Source organism: Simochromis diagramma, unplaced genomic scaffold (genome assembly GCF_900408965.1).
Source record: "Simochromis diagramma unplaced genomic scaffold, fSimDia1.1 OVJJ01000284.1, whole genome shotgun sequence".
Classification (NCBI taxonomy): domain Eukaryota; kingdom Metazoa; phylum Chordata; class Actinopteri; order Cichliformes; family Cichlidae; genus Simochromis; species Simochromis diagramma.
The window spans coordinates 2,483,003-2,507,327 of record NW_024386871.1 but is presented as its reverse complement, the minus strand read 5'-3'; the positions used below and the strand labels follow the sequence as shown (position 1 = coordinate 2,507,327).

The following is a 24,325-nucleotide window of genomic DNA, read 5'->3' as shown; positions in this document are numbered from 1 at the left end:
TGTCTAACATGGGCTAACTTCAAACAGATCAGTGAACCACAGGACACAAAGAAGAGTGCCAAAGAGGAAGAACAAGCCACAGCCTGCAGAGCTTTGAAAGCTATAGCAAGCAATCATTGTAACGCACTATACAGTTACCATGTCATTAGATTATTCTGTCTTGGCATGGAGTCAATTAAAAAAATTCTTGGCAGGTCATTAAATCAAACTATTAAAACTATTTTCATACCCAAAACACACACACACACACACACACAGCAGCAGCAGCATAATTGGCCAGTAGTTTCTAACAGAATGCTGATTGGTCTTAAATGTACACACGCATAGCTTAAAGTTTGTCAGGATTAATTCTTTTGCGATCATGCTTTAATTGAGCAGCACTTTTCTGCATTTTCTCCTGTTAATCTCTGTTATTGTTCTGATTGTAAAAAATCTTTCTGCTTAACAAAAACAGTGCAGTTAGACAGAGAAACAAATTGATTATAATTTCATTGTGATTGAGTGAACTAAGAACGACCCGAGAGCAGATTAAAAAGGACTATGTGGTGGAAAAATCAACTATTGCTCAGACAGGTGAGCAAAATTAAATTTGCATTACTGATTGAAATACACAAATCGCCATCTTGCCATTCAACAATATAGGACTGCACGTTTGGGGTGATGCCACTGCTGAGTATTGTTTTTAACATTACAGTCATGGCTAATATTATAAATACTAGTTAATTTGTACAAGACTGATAAAGATGAATACATGTTTGTCAGATTTAATCAGATATATGGCCATGCTGAAGTTGTCTGAGGTTTGTTGTGTGATATGTTGTTTACAGTGATGCTGCAAAAAGAATATGTAAAGAAACGTTGAATAGCCGAACATGTTTTCCACCTTACAATAAAACCATCATCATATACTTTTTCCATTACACCTCACTCTTAAACATGTAGTGGCATTTCCTAATCAAATATACTAATTAATTACATTTTTATAAGAGCAGTTTTCATCATTGGTTCTTCAAGCATTTGATAAAGTCAAAGACTCCTTAAAACTCTGAACTGTTATGCAAAAGTCCTGATAAACCAATAAAACTCAAAAATATTTTAGAAGTGAAAGACATGTGACCTTGAGTGGCACAGTCATTTTCAGAGTGGTTATATAGGGAGTCATTTTCTCTAAGTGACTTTAGAGAGTCTCTTTCCACTCAGACCAGTTCTTTCACTCAATGCTCCACCCTGTCATTTTGACACTTCACAACCTGTGATCAGCTCCAGACACCAGACAAGGTCTTTCCATCCACAGTCAGGTTTCGAACAAGTAAACAACTCAGCTCGCTGACATAGCAACAGCATTTCCTCTGTGTTTCCATTTTGTATAATGACTCATTAACACAAAAAACAAGATCAAAGGTTGAGTGCTACCTCTGGTAAGAGACAATATGTTCTGGGGACAAACTGAGTGTAACCGTTCATCTGTTCTGTGGTTGGGATTTTTTAAGTTTTATATTTTTATATTAAGTGAAATATATTGTGAAGATATTTTTTAACATACATTAAAAATCTGCATCATTCTAAGAATCAATTCACTTTTCACACACATAAGGGTTCAGCTGTTGTTTCGTATGTAGCCTACAATATAAAGCACATGGAAGTGGCAGTGAACTGAATGATATTGTAATGTACTTTGAACTTTAACTAACTTTTTTTTAAGTTTAGGTTTTATAAGAGTTTATTTTTGCAACACATTTTGTTTTGCTTTAACCTTTGACTTTTGTTTGTGAGACCTATGTGAAACTTCCTGCCTCCCTTTAAATTGTCCCCTTTTTCCCCTTCTAAAAAGAAATGTTGTTGGCGAATATGACACAACAAAACAGTAACTATATAGTATTACGTTGCGTGACACATATGTAATTTTCCCCATAAATGAAACTTTAAAAGGTGACTTGAGTGAACGAGTGAGTTCTGTTGCAAGTAAATCAACACCACGGCTTACCATTATAACACATAAGCGCACCCTGGAGCAGTATTTGACATCTGGGAAAAAGCTCTGTGGCTTAGAGCGGTGGTGAAACACCATAACCACACTCTTACACACACACACACACCCTGTGGATTCCTAGTACAAAAATGTTTATTCAGTGTTTGCAAACATCATGAAGTCACTTTCAGAGCCAGCAACCAATATCCTCCCGATGATATCACCAAGAGAGCACCGAGGAACAGAGCACTGAGGGTTTTCCACTGGAAAGTTAATTCAGGGTGACTGTGGATGGATGTATAGCAGAAATATGTATAAGACAGTGTGTTTTTGCTATATGCATTACTCGAACTGCTACTGTAAGCATGCCATTTTATACTCAAAAAGGTCAAATGTGAAACTGCAACTGTGGCTGCTGCTGCTGAGCGCATACAGTGGGGCAAAAAAGTATTTAGTCAGCCACCGATTGTGCAAGTTCCCCCACTTAAAATGATGACAGAGGTCAGTAATTTGCACCAGAGGTACACTTCAACTGTGAGAGACAGAATGTGAAAAAAAAAATCCATGAATCCACATGGTAGGATTTGTAAAGAATTTATTCGTAAATCAGGGTGGAAAATAAGTATTTGGTCAATAACAAAAATACAACTCAATACTTCGTAACATAACCTTTGTTGGCAATAACAGAGGTCAAACGTTTACTATAGGTCTTTACCAGGTTTGCACACACAGTAGCTGGTATTTTGGCCCATTCCTCCATGCAGATCTTCTCGAGAGCAGTGATGTTTTGGGGCTGTCGCTGAGCAACACGGACTTTCAACTCCCGCCACAGATTTTCTATGAGGTTGAGGTCTGGAGACTGGCTAGGCCACTCCAGGACTTTCAAATGCTTCTTACGGAGCCACTCCTTTGTTGCCCGGGCGGTGTGTTTTGGATCATTGTCATGTTGGAAGACCCAGCCTCGTTTCATCTTCAAAGTTCTCACTGATGGAAGGAGGTTTTGGCTCAAAATCTCACGATACATGGCCCCATTCATTCTGTCCTTAACACGGATCAGTCGTCCTGTCCCCTTGGCAGAAAAACAGCCCCATAGCATGATGTTTCCACCCCCATGCTTCACAGTAGGTATGGTGTTCTTGGGATGCAACTCAGTATTCTTCTTCCTCCAAACACGACGAGTTGAGTTTATACCAAAAAGTTCTACTTTGGCTTCATCTGACCACATGACATTCTCCCAATCCTCTGCTGTATCATCCATGTGCTCTCTGGCAAACTTCAGACGGGCCTGGACATGCACTGGCTTCAGCAGCGGAACACGTCTGGCACTGCGGGATTTGATTCCCTGCCGTTGTAGTGTGTTACTGATGGTGACCTTTGTTACTTTGGTCCCAGCTCTCTGCAGGTCATTCACCAGGTCCCCCCGTGTGGTTCTGGGATCTTTGCTCACCGTTCTCATGATCATTTTGACCCCACGGGATGAGATCTTGCGTGGAGCCCCAGATCGAGGGAGATTATCAGTGGTCTTGTATGTCTTCCATTTTTTGATGATTGCTCCCACAGTTGATTTTTTTCACACCAAGCTGCTTGCCTATTGTAGATTCACTCTTCCCAGTCTGGTGCAGGTCTACAATACTTTTCCTGGTGTCCTTCGAAAGCTCTTTGGTCTTGGCCATGGCAGAGTTTGGAGTCTGACTGTTTGAGGCTGTGGACAGGTGTCTTTTATACAGATGATAAGTTCAAACAGGTGCCATTCATACAGGTAACGAGTGGGGGACAGAAAAGCTTCTTACAGAAGACGTTACAGGTCTGTGAGAGCCAGAGATTTTCCTTGTTTGAGGTGACCAAATACTTATTTTCCACCCTAATTTATGAATAAATTCTTTACAAATCCTACCATGTGAATTCATGGATTTTTTTTTCACATTCTGTCTCTCACAGTTGGAGTGTACCTCTGGTGCAAATTACTGACCTCTGTCATCATTTCAGGTGGGGGAACTTGCACAATCGGTGGCTGACTAAATACTTTTTTGCCCCACTGTACATCCAAACCACTGCAGTGATTTCCCTTTGCTGAGGTGGGGAATGATTGTGTCTAATGCTATAAGCTACAGTAAAGACAGGTTTAAGCCTATGTGAGTGTAGAAACTATATAAAAATGCCTGCACACAAAAAGAAAAAACAAAAAAACAAACAAACATCACTGTTGAGACTTGTTTTTTCTTAGTCCAATTTAACCATGATTGAAGGAAAACCTAAATACATGCAGCTGAGACATTTGCATCATAAACAAAACAGACGAAATTCACTAACAGGCATTTTCCAGTTGACACAAGTAGCTGCCTGTGCTCCTGTGCCCCTGAGTGTCTGGACTCCTGATTGCTATGCAAACACTTGTCTCCGTGGAAGGTGGCAGAACAAATTGCCATCATCTGAAATTTGTGTGCGCATGCAGCTGTGTGCAGGGCTGTGTGTACGTGTCGCATGTGTGTGACCTTGACATATTGCTAAGATATTGAAGGAGAAAGGCTTGACCTGATAGCCACAGGGCCAGAGATCATGACTGCCATTGCATGCACATTTATGCGCATGTATGTGTCTACATTCCCCTTGCCCCCGTGTACCTGGCTGCGATGCTGTGAATGACTCATTTACTATGTGAATATATCTGTGTTTGCCTCTAAGTGCTTTATAAACCACAAAATAAGCTAAAGTGGTCTGCTACAAAAGTCCAATAAAACTGTCAGATATTAAGTATCACTGTGTGTGTGTGACAGATTTAGAGTCACAACACTTATTGCCATTATCCTGCTACAAACTGCATATTTTGTTAGTGCCTCGGAGTGTTACATCTGTACTTATTAAAAAGCTTGGAGATGCTGGAGAATGACACAGTTTAAAGCAAGAGAAGGAGAGAGAGAGAGCGCTGATGACAGAATTAAACAATAAGCTCATGAAGAGCGCACTCTCAATAAGCAATAAGAAATAACAGGGGAGAAAACAATGGGGAAGAAAATGAGTAGGAAGGTGAAAGCAGGAGAGAAATGCTGAATTGCTTTTGCATGGTGCAGTGGAAAAAAAGACACTTTGCTCAGCAAGCTCTAGCTGCCAGGAAGCATTTTAATCACAACAGTAGATCCAAATAGGAGCCGAAAAGCAGGGTAGGTCAGGAGGTTGGGTCGATTTGAAGTAAAAGGTTATCACAAAAGGGGGCTCAGTGTAATCAGATCTGGTTAAGGGAAAAGTCACTGTTATAACTGAGAGAGAGAAAGTGAAGGACGGTGGGACAGATAAAGTCAGAAGGAAAATATGCCAGTACGTGGAGAAAATAAATGCATAAAAAAGAGATATGAAGAGAAATTAATCAAATGAAAGACTACCAGGATTTAGTATAGAAGATTATTTTTTTCTTCTTTGATATTTGTTGAACCTTCAAAGCGTTTTAAAGGCATCATCCCTCACCATCCCTCCACCTAACCTCCAGCAAGTCTCACAGACGAGCAGTTATAAAGTTTTACCTACTTTGAAGAAGTTGGCTGACAAAATGTCGAAAGAAAAGATCTGGAAAGAGCTAGTTTGCTTTTGCTAAATTAGTGTGAAGATTTATGATTTAGCGCAGATCGCTGACAGCCACGAAAGGACTGGTTAAACAATATAAAACATTGTATGTTAAATATAGCAAATATTGGTAACTTTTCTGTTGTTTTATTTATTTATTTTAACTTTGATGTGATGTAATGTAATTTCATAAACTACTTTGTACCACTTTTTTACAGCATTAATAATTAATTAATGAATCTGAACCCAAAACAAGTTGGATGAAAAACTCAAATCAAGAGATGTGATAATGTCACAGTGCATGCTAAATAATGCTACTGCATGATAAACAATACTGTAAATGGGTTGTGATGCATTCTCATTCTTGCGTACATAGGCACATTTATGCATGTAAAATCGATGCCAAGTACCTTGTTGATAAGCTAAGTCACTCAGCAATACAGCAGTGTCTGCAGTTATGTGTTTTCCTCTGCGAGTCTCAAAAGCCTGTAAACATAAACTTGTATTCATCTGTCTCTTAGTATGTATCAGCCCAAACATGAGCCAAAAACGGCACATTACCCAGATTTCACTGCACCCCAAGGAGGGCCCACTCCATTTGAGAATGTTATTAGCAGAGCTTAGAAGGATATTTCTGACTGTGTCACTAACTCTCTGCTGAGAGAAAAAAATCCTCATCTGATGAAACATTGCAGAGAGTAGTGATGCTGTTATGAATTAAAACGGTATTTACAACTGACAAGCCAAATTAACGAAGGAATGTACTGCTGCCACAATACTGTGTGATCATACACTGTTGAACTGCAGAGTATTTGCTCTTATGTAAAATTCAAAACCACAACCTTAAGAGTTCTACTAAAAAAAAAAAAAAACATTTAAGTATTTACTTAAAAACTAGCATCCCTCTCAGCGTGGACTGCATACCCCTTTTGCACAGATTTCTGGAGAGGTGTTCTGACATTGTAAATGTTCTTTTTAAGCTTCTCTTTGCTGGAGGGGTTATATTGGTCCACCTTTATCTTTGAAATACCCCAAAGGTGTTACATTAGATTCAGGTTAAGGACCCTACCTTGCCTGGTCATAGTTTTCATTTTTTATTCCTTTTCAGAAGCTCTTTTTGGTAGCGTGTCAGCCCTCTACAACCTCGAATAAGTGGTTAAGAAAATGAATGGGCTTTTGCATTATTATCACACTGGGATATTCCAGTTCACCTGAGCTTTTGGAGAGTGGGAGCTGTCTTGTCAGCTAGTATTATAAATTTTAGTTAGAGTATGCGTTCACTGTGTTATACCTGGCCAGATTCATACCCGACATGCTGGACCCCTTCTGACCTGAACAATTTATCTTAGTCTTATCCCGAAGGATGTGCTCCCACTAATCACCAGCCTTTTTTTCCCCCATGTTCTTATGCAAGTGTTAGTTTTATATATGATTTTTTTCCCCTTGGACTTTCTTCAAGACAGAATTTTCTCATTAATTCCAAGCTGTGCATAGATGCTGATGTTTATATGAGAGCATGCCCTTCATTCTCTTTGAGCTCTTACAGAAATTCTCATTTCCACTGATAATCTACTGTGCCAAGTCTGAAGCACTCACCTGGCTGTTTTTCACTGCTACGCTGTTGAAGCACGGTTTCTGAAAGTCATTTTTAATGCAATTAAGCTAATTGTAAATCACAGGTGTACTTGATTTTATTCAAATGATCACCCGATTAAAACTTGAGTGTCAGTAATCACAGGTGTATCTACCTCTGCTGAACTGAGTTTCAGGTTTGGGTCAATTAGTTTACTTTGAAATATATTTTTCAGTCATTTATTTTGCATGGCTCATCAAAGAAAATCCTTAAATCATCATCTATTTGAAAGGTGATAGAATTTTAAATGATTTGACATTTAAATGATGCTGCAGATGTTTGTACTCACTCCATTCATACAGTATACTGGTCAGAGTTTCAGTACAGAAAATAGTTCTTCAAATTCTGTTTACCATATTGAATTATTGAATATAAGGTTGGATTTAAATGTGATCTACACAACAAAATGGATTTATGTCGATGTATTATTCGGTTATTAATAGAATTAGGTCCATAGGTTTTTGGAAAATTACAGGATTTATACTTTGGTCTCTGTACACCACTGAACTGGATTTCAAATCAAACAATCAAGATGTGACTGAAGTGCAGACTTTCAGCTTTTTAGAAGCTCAAACCTATTTGGGCAAAGTAATAATTTTAAATATAAGGACAGTTTTCAATACTGGGACTTGAATGCTTTGCAGTCAATGAGTGCCTGAAGTCTAGAACACATGGACATCAAACACTGTGCTTTCTCTGCCAGGCCTTTACTGCAGCCACCTTCAGCTGTAGCTCCACCTGTGGTGTGGATCTCTCAGTCTTCACTTCCATCTTCAGTAACTGAAAAGCAATTCTCTTTTGGGTTGAGATCAAGTGACTGACTTGGCCACTGAAGAGCGTATTCCATTTTTCTCCCCTTGAGAAACTCTTGGGTTGCTTTTGCAGTTTGATTTGGGTCATTATCCATTTGCACAGTTGAAGCGCTGTCTGATCAGTTCTGCAGCATTTGGCTGAATCTGAGCTGAGAGTATAGCTGTGTACCCTTCAGAATTCAACCTGCTGCTTCTATCAGCAGTCACATCATCAATAAACACGTGTGACCCAGTTCCGTTGGCAGCCATACATGCCCATGCCATAGCCTTGCCTCTTCTATGTTTGACAGATGATGTGGTATGCAACAGACCATGAGCCGTTTCTTTCCTTTTCCATACTTTTCTCATCCCATCATTCTGGTACAAGTTAATTTTGGTTTCATCTGTCCAAATAATCTGGTTAATAATTCCTATGATCATCAGATGTAGTTGCGTTCCTTGGTTTTCCAGATTTCTGCTGTTGCTGGGCCGGCCAGTACATTCCTTCTTTCTTTTGCATCAACATCGCACTGGACCTCACATTGACAGTTCCAGTAAACAGCTACCAAATTCAAATTCCACACTTAGATTTAACTCGAGATCTTTTATCTGTGTCACAGAAAATGAGAGAACAGGCCTAACATTACTTTTGAGCTTCTAAAAATTGGTAACACAGCATAATAATGGCCATTATTAAGTTAAAAGTTAATGCTATGATATGTTTTGGTTTTTTTTTTGATTAGAGGTGGTGTAGAGGCAAAAATACAAATTAAAGTTCACTGTGAAAAAAACTCATGGACCTTTGTTGCCAAATTAATATACTGAATACTTCCAAGATAACTGGAGAGTGAATACATAAACACAGGTATCAAGTTCTGCAAAAGTGAAAATGTGATACATAGTTAAGGCCAAATAAAAGTGGCAATAAAACCCAAGGGTCTGCATGATGGATTTCCTTCTGCAGAAAGAATAAGACCAACCTGGGAGAATAAGACTTTCAGGGTGCATGTCTGCTAGAGTGATACTGTCTGTTAAAGTCCTACATATGGGGATGTGTGCAGTTTATCCAGTGTGCATGCTGAATGGACTCTGTCAAATTCCCCAGTTGTCCTTTTGAGAGAGCACTGAAGCAGAGCATAACTGTCAGTATAAGCCTGGTAAACTGGAGAGGTGGGGTCGATTTTGTTATTGGTATTTCTTTTCTGCTTGACCTTTCTATAACCTGAGCACTCAGACAAGTCCCAGTTGTCTTATATGGCTGAATTGACCAGAGCAATGACGCTTGGAAAACTACTGTTGTGGCTTCAAATCTCAGTGAAAGAAGCTCTCAAGGAACAATCCATTGTTTTATATGAGGATTATGTTGAAAGACCAAACGACTTCTTTTAGATTATTTTTTTTTATCAAACATCTCAATTCCCTTGCTCCTCAGATGTTGTACAGCTGTCAAATGACCATCACTCGTGACAGGATTTAGCTTTTTTCCTTTCCCTGAGCTGTTGCTGGGGGACTCCTGAAATGATTTCCCCATGTGTTAACTGTGTATGCAGTATTACATAGTAGTACTGTCTGTTAGAATGATATGAAGTCTGGCCGGGTCTAATCTGTGCTGTGTTCTTTTGGTGACCTTATAGTCAGACTCCCAGTTGTCTTATTAAATTCTTCACCAGACCATAACAGGAAGCTACTGATGGTCGACCAAAGTTATAGTGCTAACTCTCTGCTTGGAAAAGTTACACTGCATTATATATGGTGGGTACATTTTCTTCAAAGGTTTTTTTTAGTTAATTCAGTTTAAAAAAAAAAATCTGACTCTCCAGTTTTTCCTGCTTAAAATGTAACCAACTGTAATGTGCTTTTAGTAAAATCACATGCATGAAACAAGACGATTCTTTTCATCCGTTACAAATATTGCATAAAGTAATACAGCCGACTGCACACCTAAACTTCAAAGCAAGGTAACAAACTCACTTTATCGTGTCCTGCTGTTCTGTGGAAATCCACAGCAGGTATGTGCAGCATAAAATCACTGGTGTAAGTGATGAGATGATAAAGAAAAAATCTAGACTACTTGGATGGTTTTTTTTTGGCGTTTTTATTTGTAAAAGAAAAATAGGCAGTATAACATCCCTGCACTTGTGTTCATATTACTACAGAGTGATAATAAACTACACACACCAGGGGGTTAAGTCAGTTGTGATGCCTCTATTTGCATTGAATAAGGTAATCAGTTTTCCCTGTTTGCTTTCAGTTTTAGGCTACTGTGTTTTACAAAAGGCTTTCATGAGACTGAATCAACCCATGATAACTGTTTAGTGTATCTGTGTGCACAAGATTGCAAACGTACACATTTTCACTGAGATGAGAGAAAATGTTTTGTTTTGTTTATCAGATAGAAAACTTTAAATATATAATGTGGACAATCCACTCCCATAAGCAGTATTTTCCAACTTTTATATCTTGTATGGATGCTTAGAGTAGCTAACTCACATGCAATCCGGACATGTGCCTTGCGGCTTTTGGTGGTTCCAGCAGAGCTCCAGGCCACGCACTGACACCAGTAATCTTCAGGGCCAAACAGCTCCTCCACTTGCTGCCGTGTTATTTCTATGCTGGCTTCTCTCACCACCAGACCTGCAGCAAAAGGGAAAAACACCATTGTTTTGTTTACAATTTCAACTGGGAATAAGAATCGAGCAAAAATGCAAGCGCTAACAAATGGTAAGTCATAAATAAGTTATTTTTTTTATTTCCTTGTCTTACTCATGTGCTGATTCTCCAGAAAATGTGAATCTTAAATAAGCTTCTATTTGCCTGATATGGCTTACATGTTAGCTTAAAAAGAAAAAGTAAGAGCAATCCATAATAAATATCTCAGCTAGTAAATTAAAGTTGAGGATAATCATTCAGTAGCTGCTGGTGTTTACAAAGCCAGGTCACTTTACAGAGTAGATCCACTCTGGATTTAATATCACATTTGTGAGATTGTTCCTTTGCGCTTTTACTCTTTATCTCAGTCCACCCCCAATTCCCTCTTTTCTCTGGAGTTTTGAAAGCAGCTCCTATGTAAAGAATAAGTGTAAGATTTGAGTAGCTGCACCCTACTGATAGCACTACAAGGGAGCACAGATAGAGGGGTACTGAAAGAGAAAAAAGGAAATGAAGTCTAAGGGAAAAACTCACGATGAGACGCAGAAAATCTACATTTAAAAAAATCTACATACAGGATACAGAAAATTGGTCACAGAAACTCTGTGACCAAGGAAAGGAATATTCGAGAGAAAATAAACAGAACTATCAAGAAGCGATTAATTAAAGTAAAAACTTTAGGTTATAGACTGGAAAGGAAGGGGAGAGGGCAATGAGAGAAATGGTAGACGGGTAGATGTAATGAAGAGCAACATGACAGAGTTGCAGGGAGAGGAGGATGACAGGTTAAGAGGTGGAAGAGGTCGATAAAATGTGAAAAGGAAAGAGGGAGGGAACAGAGATAAAAATGTATTCAAGTAGGAGTACGTGGGGATTGGGGAGTAGATGGGCAAAATGCCATGAGAAGAGATCTTGGCAGTTTATTTCAGGTTCAGCTGAGTTACAGAGACCCCAGAAACCGTCTCTACGGGGCTCCACAAATCTGACTTGGGCCTATTACTTATGAAGACTCTCGGCAAGTTCTTGCCACAAGAGAGACAGTTATAGCAGCAAAGCCAGGACTGAGGCAAGGGGGACTAAGAGGAAACAAAGTGAAATACAGTGAACAAGACTGAGGCAAACTTAAGGCCATTAATGGCTGGTGGGAGAATTAATAAGTAACCCATAAGGGCAAAGTGTAAGAAAGGCAACATAAGCTTTCAAGTAAGCTAGCTGGAAGATCGGTATGGCTTTTCAGTTAGAAATAAATAAATAAACCTCAATAAGATGGAGTGTGTGGAAAGTAAACAGGGACCTTAGATAATACAGAAATTCAAATTGACTGATGGCACAGGGAGAAAAGTGTAGAGTAAGTCCAAAAATAAAAATCTAGCAGGAGGCAAAAAAAGGGGCTAAAAGCCATTGATGGGAAGAGCACTGTAAGGAGCAAAGCCTGTAAAACTGTTGTGCATACTGATGTTTGAGAAAACATGCAAACAAGGGAGATTGATATGGCTTCACAGCATGAAATGAGAGAGCAAAGGAGCACAGCAACAGAGGCAAAAAAAAAAAAACGGCAGCTAAAGAGACAATTATGACAGGCAAGGAAACCAGGACTAAAGCTGAGACAACGAGTGGGCAAGCAATAGCAATGAGACAAAAAAAAAAGACAAAAGTGTGAGTACAAGAAGGGCAAGAACGATAGGAAGAAGGTGGAGACCAGTGAGAATGCTACTGCCAAAGTAATGAGCAATTTAAGTGAATTGTTCAAAAGAGTCAGACAGCTAGATGTGAAAAAGGGACTCAGCATATGCAAAGAAGCATATGGGATGGTACATGAAAGACACCACGGGCTTTGGTGACTCAATGAGAGGGTGGAAGCAGGCTTCTGATGAAGACAAATAAATGGGAAACATATACATATTTAAAGCTTTTGCAACACTGTGTACATGACTTATTAGGTTGAATATCAAAAATCATTAGAAGCTAAATATTATTCAATTAGTGGAGCGTTTCAAGCAAAGCCAGTGGCTGCACTGGGATACACTGAGACACGTGTGCAGGAACGCTAAGAATTTGTAAAACAAAACAGGGAAAAATTTAACACTCAGAATTAAATGTGCACTTTCCACCATTAAAATAAGGTAATGGCAAACTGGCAGGGGGGTATCTGGCAGCACGAAAGAAGAAAAAAAAAGAGAGCACACTCACAACTGTTTCTGTAAACTACAAATATTGGTCTCTCTCCTGCCTTTACTGCTTGGAGAATAAAACTAAAGCGTGTGGGACGCTGGCGCACCTCAGATATTCTGACTGAGAAGCTGCAGCTGACTAACACTGGATAATAAGATATTTTCTCCAAGCAGAAGGCTGAAGGTTTTAAACCTCAAAGTTTTTTGAACTTGTAGCTTGCAGCTAATAAAAAAGCAACCCAACAGAAAAAAAGAATTTTAAAGTTTCCAGAGATGTGTTATTAGATTTTTAAATGGTTGTGCAGTGGCTAGCTAATTAACCATCTCTATACTCTGAAGCATGAGTGCAGAACTCTCAGTTATAAACTTCAGTTAATTATGGTTCAGTGCAAAGTTACTAGAACACCTGAACTCCTACATAAGAGGCAGGGATCAGCAGTGAAGGATAACAATGTGTTTTACAAGGTAGGAAACAACAAAGAAAACAGACAAAAAAGCAAAACAAACTAGGAACAGGTCATATACAGTGAAAAACCACACTGTGAAGAGCTAAGAACTTCACAGTAGATTAAAAACATGGCTGTTCCTATGAAAATATGTTGAAGAAAATACACCACTTAATCAGTAGCAGTTTCTGATACGGGCGACACGGGCGGTTGCCCGGGGCGGCATCACGGGCATCGGCAAAAAAAGAAAAAAAAAATGCTCGTACTCATGCTGCCCCGACATCATGCCAGCGCATATTGGGAATGGCATAGGCACCAATCTGTTTTCTATCGCCCATTTGCTGGGAGTTGGGCGCCCAGGGCGCCAAACAGGTTAGGACCGCCACTGCACTTAATCCTTGTTAATGTAGTAGAGACTAAAGGTCAAAACTGAAGGGATAAAGTCTTCATCGTGCTAATGCTAACTAATTCTCACTTTCAAAATCAATAATCTGACTTTCATGAGATAGGGTTTGCTCTGAAAGTCATGCAAAGAAATCACATGAAATCTATCTAAATAAAACAAAGCCTGCAGGCTAGTTCAGACAGACAACTCAAGTTGCACTGCATTATATTCTTCGTACCTTCTACCAAACATTTCTGGTTTGATTTTGTTGTATCTTAAGCTGCAAAATATTCAGTTCATCTGCCTGATGTTTGAACCCATCTACCACCTCAGTATCTACCTCTAGCCCCAGAGGGATGTTTGCTCATTCTGTCAGTTTGGATATGTAATACATTTGCTCAAAGTTATGAGTCCTAGATGCAAATTTTATCAACAATCTACGGTTTTACACATTTCAAACATCAACCCTCTGATTGAAATATATTAGAAAATTATGGTTTCAAAGCCGAAAACAGAAAAGTTATTGATTTGAATGAATGTAACTCTTAAATAATGGCTTTAGGCTATGCAGGAAGAACAGCTGTGGCCTAAGTATGCAATGTTTTTGACATGACAATTATGCAGCTGTTCACAAGTTTTTACCGGTGACATTCCGCATGAAAACGGATTTTCAAGGTTTATAGTACATCACATGGATATATAAGATAAAGACAGACGTCACTAGGCCCGGAGTTGTGCTGTTGAGACAGCCCTGGTTGTTTCCAGTGTTTGACAATGCAAAACTCACAAAGCAAGAGTTGCTGGGCAAAATCTGACGGAACTACCTGAGGCTTAAAAAGTCCCAGATCACTCAGTGCCTTACTTTGTTTCAATACTGTGCTCAAAGAATTCACATCAATCTGTTATGAGGAGACAAGCATGGAATTCTGGGTCTCTGTAGCATGACAGAACATCACATCAACAAAACCACTGCTGTCAGCTGAGGGAGGTGAAGGGAAAGAAGAAGATGAAAAATGGAAGAAAAGCATCAAGACAAGTGGATACTGTCACAAACATTTCTATCAATCACAAAACTGCACAAACCCCAAAATATTTCTGTTAGTCGTATAGCGTCGATTCATATAACTAAGTTTACTTGTCACCCGGGGAATGGAAGTACAATACTGCATGAATGTGTTTGTCACTCCAGAACTTCTTCTTTTTTCTTAATGGAGACATGACACATGCAAATAATTTCATCTCTGCTTGCTGCACTTAGGATGGAATGCTTAAAGTCCAGCTTAGACATATTGTATGTATTAGTTTTGCAAAAAACTCATACCCCCGCCCACCTCAAAAAAGTCCATAATAAAGAAGATCTGGAAAACAGCATAACACACTCATCATCACCGAGGTCATAACTCTTCTTTTTGTCTCTATGATTAGGCTTTTCCTTAAGCTTGTGATCTTAAGAAATCCACTGCTAAAAGTGTAAAATGAATATCCATCTATGCATTATCTGAATCACGTATCCAATTCAAGTGGCAGTGAGGTGCTGGAGCCTACCCCAGCTGTCATTAGATGAGAGACGGGCCAAAGCCTGGACAGGTCACCAGTTTGTTGCAGGGCTAACACAGAGGGACAGACAATCATTCATTTACACCTAAAGCCAATTGAAAACCACCAGTTAATCTAACGTAATTATCACTGAACTGGGAAAAGGCCAGAGAACCCATAGAGCAACTACAGGCGTCAAGGGCTGGTGTCCTGCAGGTTTTAGATGTGTCCTTGATCCAACCCAGCTTATTTAAATGGCTAAATTACCTCCTCAACATGTCTTGAAGTTCTCCAGAGGCCTGGGAATGAAATAGTGATCTAAAACCTGCAGGACACCAGCCCTTGAGGCCTGGACTTGGACACCCCTGCCATTGAGTATGGAAACTGAAGAGAAAGGTACCAGGTAGCTGGTGGATTCAAACCCAGAACCCTCTTGCTTTAACTTTGTGTCATAGTGCCACATTTATGACCAATATCCTCATTCTCTTTTTCTGTGCAATAACAGTAAGTGCAATTCTTTTTTTCTGACAGCATTGTATTTTACTCTGTTGTACATAGTATTTTATTTTACTCTATTCTATTGTGTACAGTATCTCATTCTTATTCTATTATCCTATTCAAGTGTTTTTTTCTTAATCTGTGTAACTTTGTAACTAATTTGTAATTGCTGTAACCTCACTGTCCACTTTCTGCTGTAACAAAACAAATTTCCCACGTGTGGGGCTAATAAAGGTTACCTTATCTTATTATAGAACTAAAACAATAAATAAATAAATGTTTACATAGTACAACGGAAACATAAAACTGGCTGATTTCACTGTTATTTGAAAAATGTATAATCACAACACCCACACTTGTTTTTAAAGTTTGGCCAGGGGAATGTTTGCCATGTCATCTCGCAATATCTTTTGCTTACCCTTGCAGTAGGATTTAGATGATTTCAGATCCATAGGAACACATTGTGCTCTGTTCTTTTTCCAGCTAGTCAGCCCAATATTAAAGTCTGCAGCATTTCTATGATAAATGTACTACCAGCATACAAAGGTCAGCTTCATAATCACTACTGCACACATGTACACACACACACACACACACACACACACACACACACACACACACACACACACACACACACACACACACACACTTGATGGCTGCATGTGGTCACTGTTACACCCAATAAAATATACCACAGCCCTAATCATAATAAAATAACAGCAATGGCTAAAGCCACAATAAGTAAAAGGGCTGATGAACCACCTCCTCTGGCTTCTTTTACTAAATTTAAGATGAGGGTAAACTCACTTTTACTGCACTCATGGCCAGCAGTGGTCCAATATAATACATGACAGCGTATCATAATTCAGCTCCCTTCAAGCCTTTCTCCATGTGTAAGATGAAATGCAAACAATATATGGAGGTAATGTAAAATGTTGACGTAGTCCTCAAAAATATTATTGCTGTGCTCTTGGCATTATGGCAATTAATTTCATTTAAAGTTTTTAGAAATTGTGTTTTTAAAATTGTAAAAATACCCATACAATCAAACAAATGGTTAATTTTAAAACCTGTCTTTGATATTGCATTGGAAATAAACTGCCTCACTTGTCTTTTAGGTGCCAAAAATGTATATACCTGTTAAACACATTTCTTTCTATATCCTATATCCAGTTTCACTTTGTTCCATTAACCTGTGTCTCTCGGTGTCCCGCTGTGTTTCAACAGGAAGCTAAAGCGAATGCAGAAGAAAACTGTACCGATTAGGATTAAATGAACAAAAGCTCAAAAAAGTCTAGATGGATATAAAAATCTGGAATAAAGATGGCAAACATAAAACAAAGACAGGGTATTTTGAGGTCAAAAGGTATACAACATGAAAGAGATGGTGGAAAAAGGGGCAAAGCACTCAAATTGTTTATAGTGTGATCAGTGACAGGTCAACCAGATGGTTCTTTAGGGATAGCGGGGGGGAAAAAGCTGCAGAAAAAGTCAACACTCACTATTATTATTTAATCAGTTCCACATAGAGAGACATCTGAAGAAGTCAGACAGAGTCCCTGATTTTGCAAATATTTGCCCCGTTTTGTGAGAGCAGCTCACTGAGTGGTGCGCATAGATCAAGGTGAGTTGTCAGGAAAGTGACCCAACACTCTGATCGACACTGTGCAGCCGCGGCAAGTGAAATAAAAATTCCCCAAAGGGACTGAGATATTGCAGCTTCAACAAAAACACTTTATGTTTGCTGCTGCCTAACCATAGTCTGTACTTTCAAAACCTGCTGTTTGACCAATGTTGGAAAGAAGAATATTTGATGCTAAAGCTAATTATGGTTAAATTCAAGTTAAAAGTCTATTTTATCTACAGATGATTAAGGAACATGGAATAATTTATCATATTATAGCGTACAAATAGAACCTAGGTAGAACAAACATTGCATGATTGAGTCTAAATCTTTAGTGTCATCTCACAGTTGGGGTTACTCAAACCTGATTTAGACATCTGTGGTAAATCTTTGCAGCGCCTATGATGAAACTCAATAGGTATACCAACATCACACCTTGTCGTCACATACTGGCAGTTTTTTTTGTGGTGACAGATGGCAGAAATAAATAAAGCGCTAGGACTTTTTTTACCTTGCCGTTTCCACTTCTTTGTACATTTCCTCAGATCTATTCCAATAGTTTCAGCAATGTCCCTCCTTATATTGATGTTATGATTATTATCCCTAATATGGAGATGGTGATTGTTATTCTCTGACAAATCAAAATCTGTAGCAAAAGAGTAGCCAGAAACGCACAGGAAGTTTCAGCAATGTCCCAACGACAATGCTGAAATGTCAGTTTTATGATTGATGTCTCCGACATTAGTTCAACTTTCATTTCGAACTACAATAACTTCTAACCAGAACTAGATGTCATCATAAAAAAAAACTGAGCAGATATAAATGTTTGTGTGGCCAGCATTTGTCGCAAATTAGCTCTTTTCAAGAAGGTTGTTCTACATAAGACATTATGCAAAATAGATTATGCCTGCACTTACACAAATTATATATTATGCTAATAATTTAATGTATTATATCATTATTATTTATGCATTAAAAACCAAAATTGCACAGTTTAAATGCTGAGGGCTAGGTTAAATGTTACGTTTTTAAATAAGCATTACGATGAAGGGGGGTTTAAAAGATGAAGACGGAAGAGCCAAAGGGGGTATTTAAAGTGAGATCACAACAGGCTGTGAAGCATGGTGAGAAAGGAAGAGAACAAGGCCTGACAGAGTTCTTTGGAGGGAAAAATCATGGAGGACACTGACAGAACAGAATCAGCGGTCTGTAACCAACTGAACACTCAAAATGTGTAGACCGCGTGCATGTACGCATACATGCAAGTGCATGGGTATACTCGCTCAGAGGTTTCCACTGTGATAGTGACTGATTACAATGTATGTGTCTGTGCATGCTTGTATGCATGTAAATGTTGCTGAGTGTGCACATTTGAGTCCTTTAGCAGTTCCAGAGTTCCACAGAGGCAATGAACCAAAAGAAAACCTAAAGGGAACTATACCAAAAACACTTAGATAAGCATTATCAATCACACATTTTCTCTCTCTCTTGTGACAGACAGACAGACGCACAGATAGACACAGGTATGTACCTTTTCTGTATTCAAGAAGGTGAGATATTGTACATTTGCAGACATTGTAGCAACATTTAAAAAAAGAACTAAACAAATGGCCACAGAGAAAAATGGGAGTGAAGCCAGAAAGAGGGCAAAAAAGACAGAGGAAAGGAGAAACATTAGGAGAAACAGAAAGAGGGAGAGACAAAGACGAGAAAAAAATCAATACAAGTGAGATGGCAGCAATGGAGGGAAAGAGGTCACAAATCACCAGAGCCAATACTTTGTGTGCCAATAATGTATGTGTGCGTGTTTGTGCATGTGTAGATGTGGAGTCACGGGTCATTGCTACCAGACTAATAACCACTCACACTTTGGCTAATGGAGACAAAGTAAGTAACCTGGTACACAACATGTCATTAGCACACTTCAAGGCTAATGGAGATATACTGTGGTTGTACGCATATGGCTTAAGCAAACACTGGAGAAATGCCCTTCGCAATAACATATGTGATCTGCACAAATTATGCTGATCTGCACCTTACACAACATTAATTAAAATGGAGATATGGTAAGCATGTTTTAGCAAATGTCACTGCTAATAATGAGATTGTGGGGGGGGGGTAACTTTTTGTTTCTTTTATGTGCGGCTTTGGCTGAAAGCCCAACAGTATCAATTTAGCTAGCTTTATATATATAAATAAATAATTTTCTGCATAATTGCAAATTATCCAGAAAGCAAAGTTTACAACACCTTCTAAGGACTTTTTGTTGAAATTTTAAAAATATACAGATTTCACCTTGGGAAATGTATGCAAGCCCATGCAACAGACAACACCTCTATAGGACACACAAATCCCTTTGGGGTTGCATCAGGAAGGGCATCTAGCATCAAAACTCTGCCAAGTCAAACACGTGAAGCTACCCACTGTGGCAACCCCCGGTGAATAAGGGAGCTGGCGACAGTAGCTTCTGCACTGACAGAAGACACTGGGGAAGCAGGCAGTCCATTGTAAAATCAGTGCATCACTAAGCATGCATTCATATTTTACTTATCTTTTTAAACTTTGTTATATAAAAAAAGCTTGATTTCTATTATTGAGCTTTATGTAATCACAAAAAATACAATAAACATACTTTTTTTAAAAAAATTCAACATTGCTCCATTATTCAGTCCTCAATATTTAATCTTTCAAGACAGTAAATCATCACTGATTACCCTTTTGTTTTGTTTTTTTCTCTGATTTTCCACACTTAATGTCTGCATTTCTGTTACTCTACTTATAAGAGCAGTAAAATGAAACAGGGCACACAGAGCTTTTTAACACAACTTTTGGTTGTTTCACATTTGCTGTGTTTGTTTATCTATTTCATTCTATCCCCAGAATCAAATTTCTCTGTGTTTCAACACTTAAGCTGACTTTACATTTTCTGCTAAAATATGAGAAGACAGGCAGAGAGAGGGGGACAGGAGGCACAACAAGATCCATATCGTCTTTCTCCTCAGTGTGACTCCCTGATAGCTGTTGGCCTTTTCAGTCCTCTTAAAGATACCCTCCATCAACATCTCTCCTTCAACCCCTACTTCTCTCCCCTGTTTCCTCAAGCTCAGGTTTTTATCTGACTTTGCTCACTCCAGTTTCAGGCGGTGGAAATTAGAGTAGAGCACAAAACAGCATGAGGCAGAGAGAAAGGAAAAGAAAGGAGAACGGCAAGTAAGGAGATGGGACAGAGGGGAAGAGAGGGAGAAAGAAAACAGATAATAAAAGCAGTATGGGGGTCAAAGCTTCTAGCTGTGCTGCTGAAACAGCAGGAAACAAAGAGAAGTAAACAGCTTACAGAGTATAGGTTTTACCAAAGACAAACAGATAAACAGTGCACACACAGTAAAATCAAAGACCCTACAGTAGATTTCTAAGCGATTAACTAAAACTGTGTACTATAATACTGTATCTATCTATACAGATATATACATATATCTAGCATTTGTAATTAGTTTTTAATTTCATTGCCTATATTTTCAAAGTGAACTAAAAGCTTTGTCTGACACCAAAAAAGGCGTTCTCTCATCATTTCGACTGTGTTGTTTGCACTTTTCATCTGTTTATTTAGAGCAGAGAAATTATTGCCCATTATTCTAATCAAATTGCTGTTATCAAACAACAACAACAACAATGACTTAACGCAATCTTCGATATCATCAGCTCTATTTAATTATTCAGTTGCCATACTTTGTATGTGAATACTGATTATTGTGTGCTTGAGATGAAATTTCCTAGAGCAGCAAATTATGCAAACTAAAACACATCTTGAGCAGTTCCAAAATCCAAAACTTCCAAAACTTAATCCATGTTTGACCAAGACCTGAGGATTACTCTTTTCTATTTATATAACACCAAATCATAATAACAGATTCCTCGAAGCACTTGATATTGTAAGGTAAAGGCCCTACAATAATACAAAGAAAACCCCAACAACCACATGAACACCTATGAGCAAGCACTTTGGTGACAGTGGGAAGGAAAAACTCGCTTTTAACAGGAAGAAACCTCTGACAGAGCCAGGCTGAGGGAGGGGCTACCATCTGGTCGACAGGTTGGATGTGAGGGGAGGAAGAGAGGACAATTTCAACAGACAGGACAGACAGTAGAACTTGGAAATATGATATTTGATATTAATATATAAAATGAGCTTTATACACAATTACAAATCTACTGTAGAAACATAATAAAAAGAACTTGATGTATGTGGGGGGGTTATCTTAGACTGGGTGATCGAAATTATGTTAATAACTAAGTGTAAATTACTAGACAAGAGGACAGTTTAAAGCCATGGTTCATTAATTAAACAGAAAAATCCTCTCAGTAACATATAACTCAAAACACAGCAGCTAGCAAACAGCTGATGGAAGACTAATAAATGACTAGCAGCTGCACATGAAGTCAGTACTGAGCACTGAGAGACAGAGGAGGAAAGAAAGAGGGAAGATCTGAGGGCAAGACTGTGAGCATAAACTCATGAATAAACAAAACTGATGACAGCACGCCAACTTACCATCTTATTAACAGTTTTGTTTTGTGTTTGTGCTCTCAGCAAAAAAGTTAGTACTCAAATATTAGAAAGCAGTAAGACAGATGAAAAGGGAAAACATTTTTTTAAAGTATGTTTAAGAAATCAAATACAAGCAACACAATGGGGATATGATGCTATAGTTGAAGAGAAATTACTACTATTTTAATTTACCTTCTATGAAAATAGTATTTAACACTATATGCATACGAACCTTTGTTTCTGTGTCTGATTTGGTTAAGAACTGAAGCAGACACCAACTAGAACATCAAAGAAAGAACGTATACATACAGCACAATTTCTGCTTCCGGGATGTTCTTTGCAACAATATATATATATATATATATACATATATATATATATATATATGGAGAGAGAGAGAGAGAGAGAGATATGCATAAGCCAAAATAACAATTCTGATTTATGCTGCTGTTTGTTGACCCAATTGTTTTTTCCAGCCAAGCATGTGTTTCAGTTTTGCTTGCTCTGGGGACCGAAGCTTATTATCAAGCAGGTGGAAACCCATAAGCTGAGCTCACGTCAACCTTAAGTCTAAGAAACCAGGTTGTGTATATCTTTGTATTCCTGCCAAAGCAACAGCATGATTCATCATTACCTAGCCTGCAGAGTAATACCATGTGCTGTCAAGCGACAAGTGTGGAACTTTGGCTGCGATCCAGTACATCGTTGTGGATCCCATTAAACTGTCCTCTGAACATTGCAGTACAGCACTGGCAGTGGGACAGCTGTGTACACACATCTGACATGTGACCTACCTTTCTGGACAAATAAAACATCTGAATAATGGATTTAACCTGTGAGCTTCCAGTGTACCAGTGAGACAAAAAAATTGGACACATCACAAAGAGCAAAATATCAACAGGGCCAGACACTGACAAATGCCCAGATAAATCAAAAGGGAAAGGGGGACTTAATTGACTATGCAGTGTAGGCATGTTAAAAGCCCATTTTAACGGTCTGATTTTAAATAACATGTAATACAAACAACCTCTGTATGATGTATGGCAAGTAACATCTGCTGCAGACTGTGTCAAATATATGTGTAAATGATAAATACACCTCTTGTTCAAAGCTTCATGCTTACAGCTCATTTTCTGTTTTCACAGTGTTTAAAAATTATTATTATTTTGCTTTGGTATCAGTAAATGAATTAATTTAAATACATTACATTTTTGTCACCTGTCATTATAAGGATTGTCATGACCCCCAAAACTGAATCACTGAATCAAAAGACATGTCATTTGCCCCATATTTTGAAGGATACCGTTTATAACTATAAACATGAACTACACTTTCACACACTTACAATTAAATAAAAAAACAAAAAACAAAACAAAACATAGAGATCACAATTAATTGAAGATGAATTTTTCTATGAATAGAGTGGCAGAAAATTTTTAACTATGTATTCTATGAAGTCTATGTTGTGGTTACAGGAGTAAGATGGACAGATTCTACACTTATAATGCCTTGCCTACCTTAGTCACTACAAGCCAGTTAGAAACAGATTTTGCAAAAACGTACACATACACCAGAAAGCTCCTCCACCAATACATAATTCTTAGATTTTAATAAGTCTAAATATGTTGAGCATTTTTGCTATTTTCTAGTTTGTTTGTTTTTTAAAAAGCAATTTATTTTCCAGCTGTTTCGACGTAAAAGTACAGTTGGGTTTTGTTTTTTCATCCAAAAAAATCTCTCTCAAAAAGTTTGACAGTTGCCTTACAGCCACTTTCTGCTAAAGTCCAAGTAAATCTCTATTTAGATGTGTGTGCTAGCTTTTGCTTACCTGAGTTTTCGTCAACCCTTTCCTCCACAGTGTGGTCTTTCTGATGGACCCACTCGCTGTTGCACTTGAAGTAAATCTGTGTGGCAGGCGTTGCTTTGCAGTAGAGATTGACGGGCTTATTCTTGACAATGTAGCCTTCCTCAGGTTCAAACAGGAAGTGAGGTAAGGGTTCCGGTGGGTCAGAAGGGAAGGTTTCTGGGAGCTCACTCAGACTCAGGAAATCTTCGTCATCTCTCACTGCAAAGAGAAGGAAAATTTAAGTGTTCAAATGTTTTTCCCCTGTTCATTAGTCTGTTTTAAGAGAGAAGCCGGAACTGTGAATCTTGTATTCATTCAATTGCTTTGATTTCATCAGTAATATCTGTTTTATCCAAACTACTATGCTTTCCCCCCCTCATCATTATACAGTACACCTGCTTATGGAGTCCAGTTATAGCACTCTGTTAGCCATTAGAGCCATAAGAAAAAGACGATCTTGGCTTTGTATGTGTCTTAACTTTATAAGTTAATAAAATTAAGACTGTACAATGAAGGAAAACTGATTGAAAGAGGGCAAAAAGAGTAAAGCTCCTGAACAAGCATACAACAAAAACTTGGGAGCTAGTCACTGGAGCTATCCTTTATGAGATTACTCACAGCAGTAAGCCAAGCAGACAAAGTACACTGATTTAGCCTGAATTTAGCAACAAATTGG

The 24,325-nt window shown here is 38.5% G+C and overlaps 1 protein-coding gene across 2 annotated transcripts in view; it reads right to left on the bottom strand.

Moving 5' to 3' along the window:
• The window catches only part of si:ch73-72b7.1 (netrin receptor UNC5C), a 180,307-nt gene that overhangs the window by 70,844 nt on the left and 85,138 nt on the right, over nt 1-24,325 (bottom strand). For both annotated transcript variants that reach the window (XM_040031617.1, XM_040031618.1), the window contains exons 2-3: nt 23,632-23,868; nt 10,439-10,582 (exon numbers count right to left, since the gene is read on the bottom strand). In XM_040031617.1, coding sequence (XP_039887551.1) covers nt 10,439-10,582; nt 23,632-23,868 — 381 coding nt within the window. The remainder of the gene's footprint in view (nt 1-10,438; nt 10,583-23,631; nt 23,869-24,325) is intronic.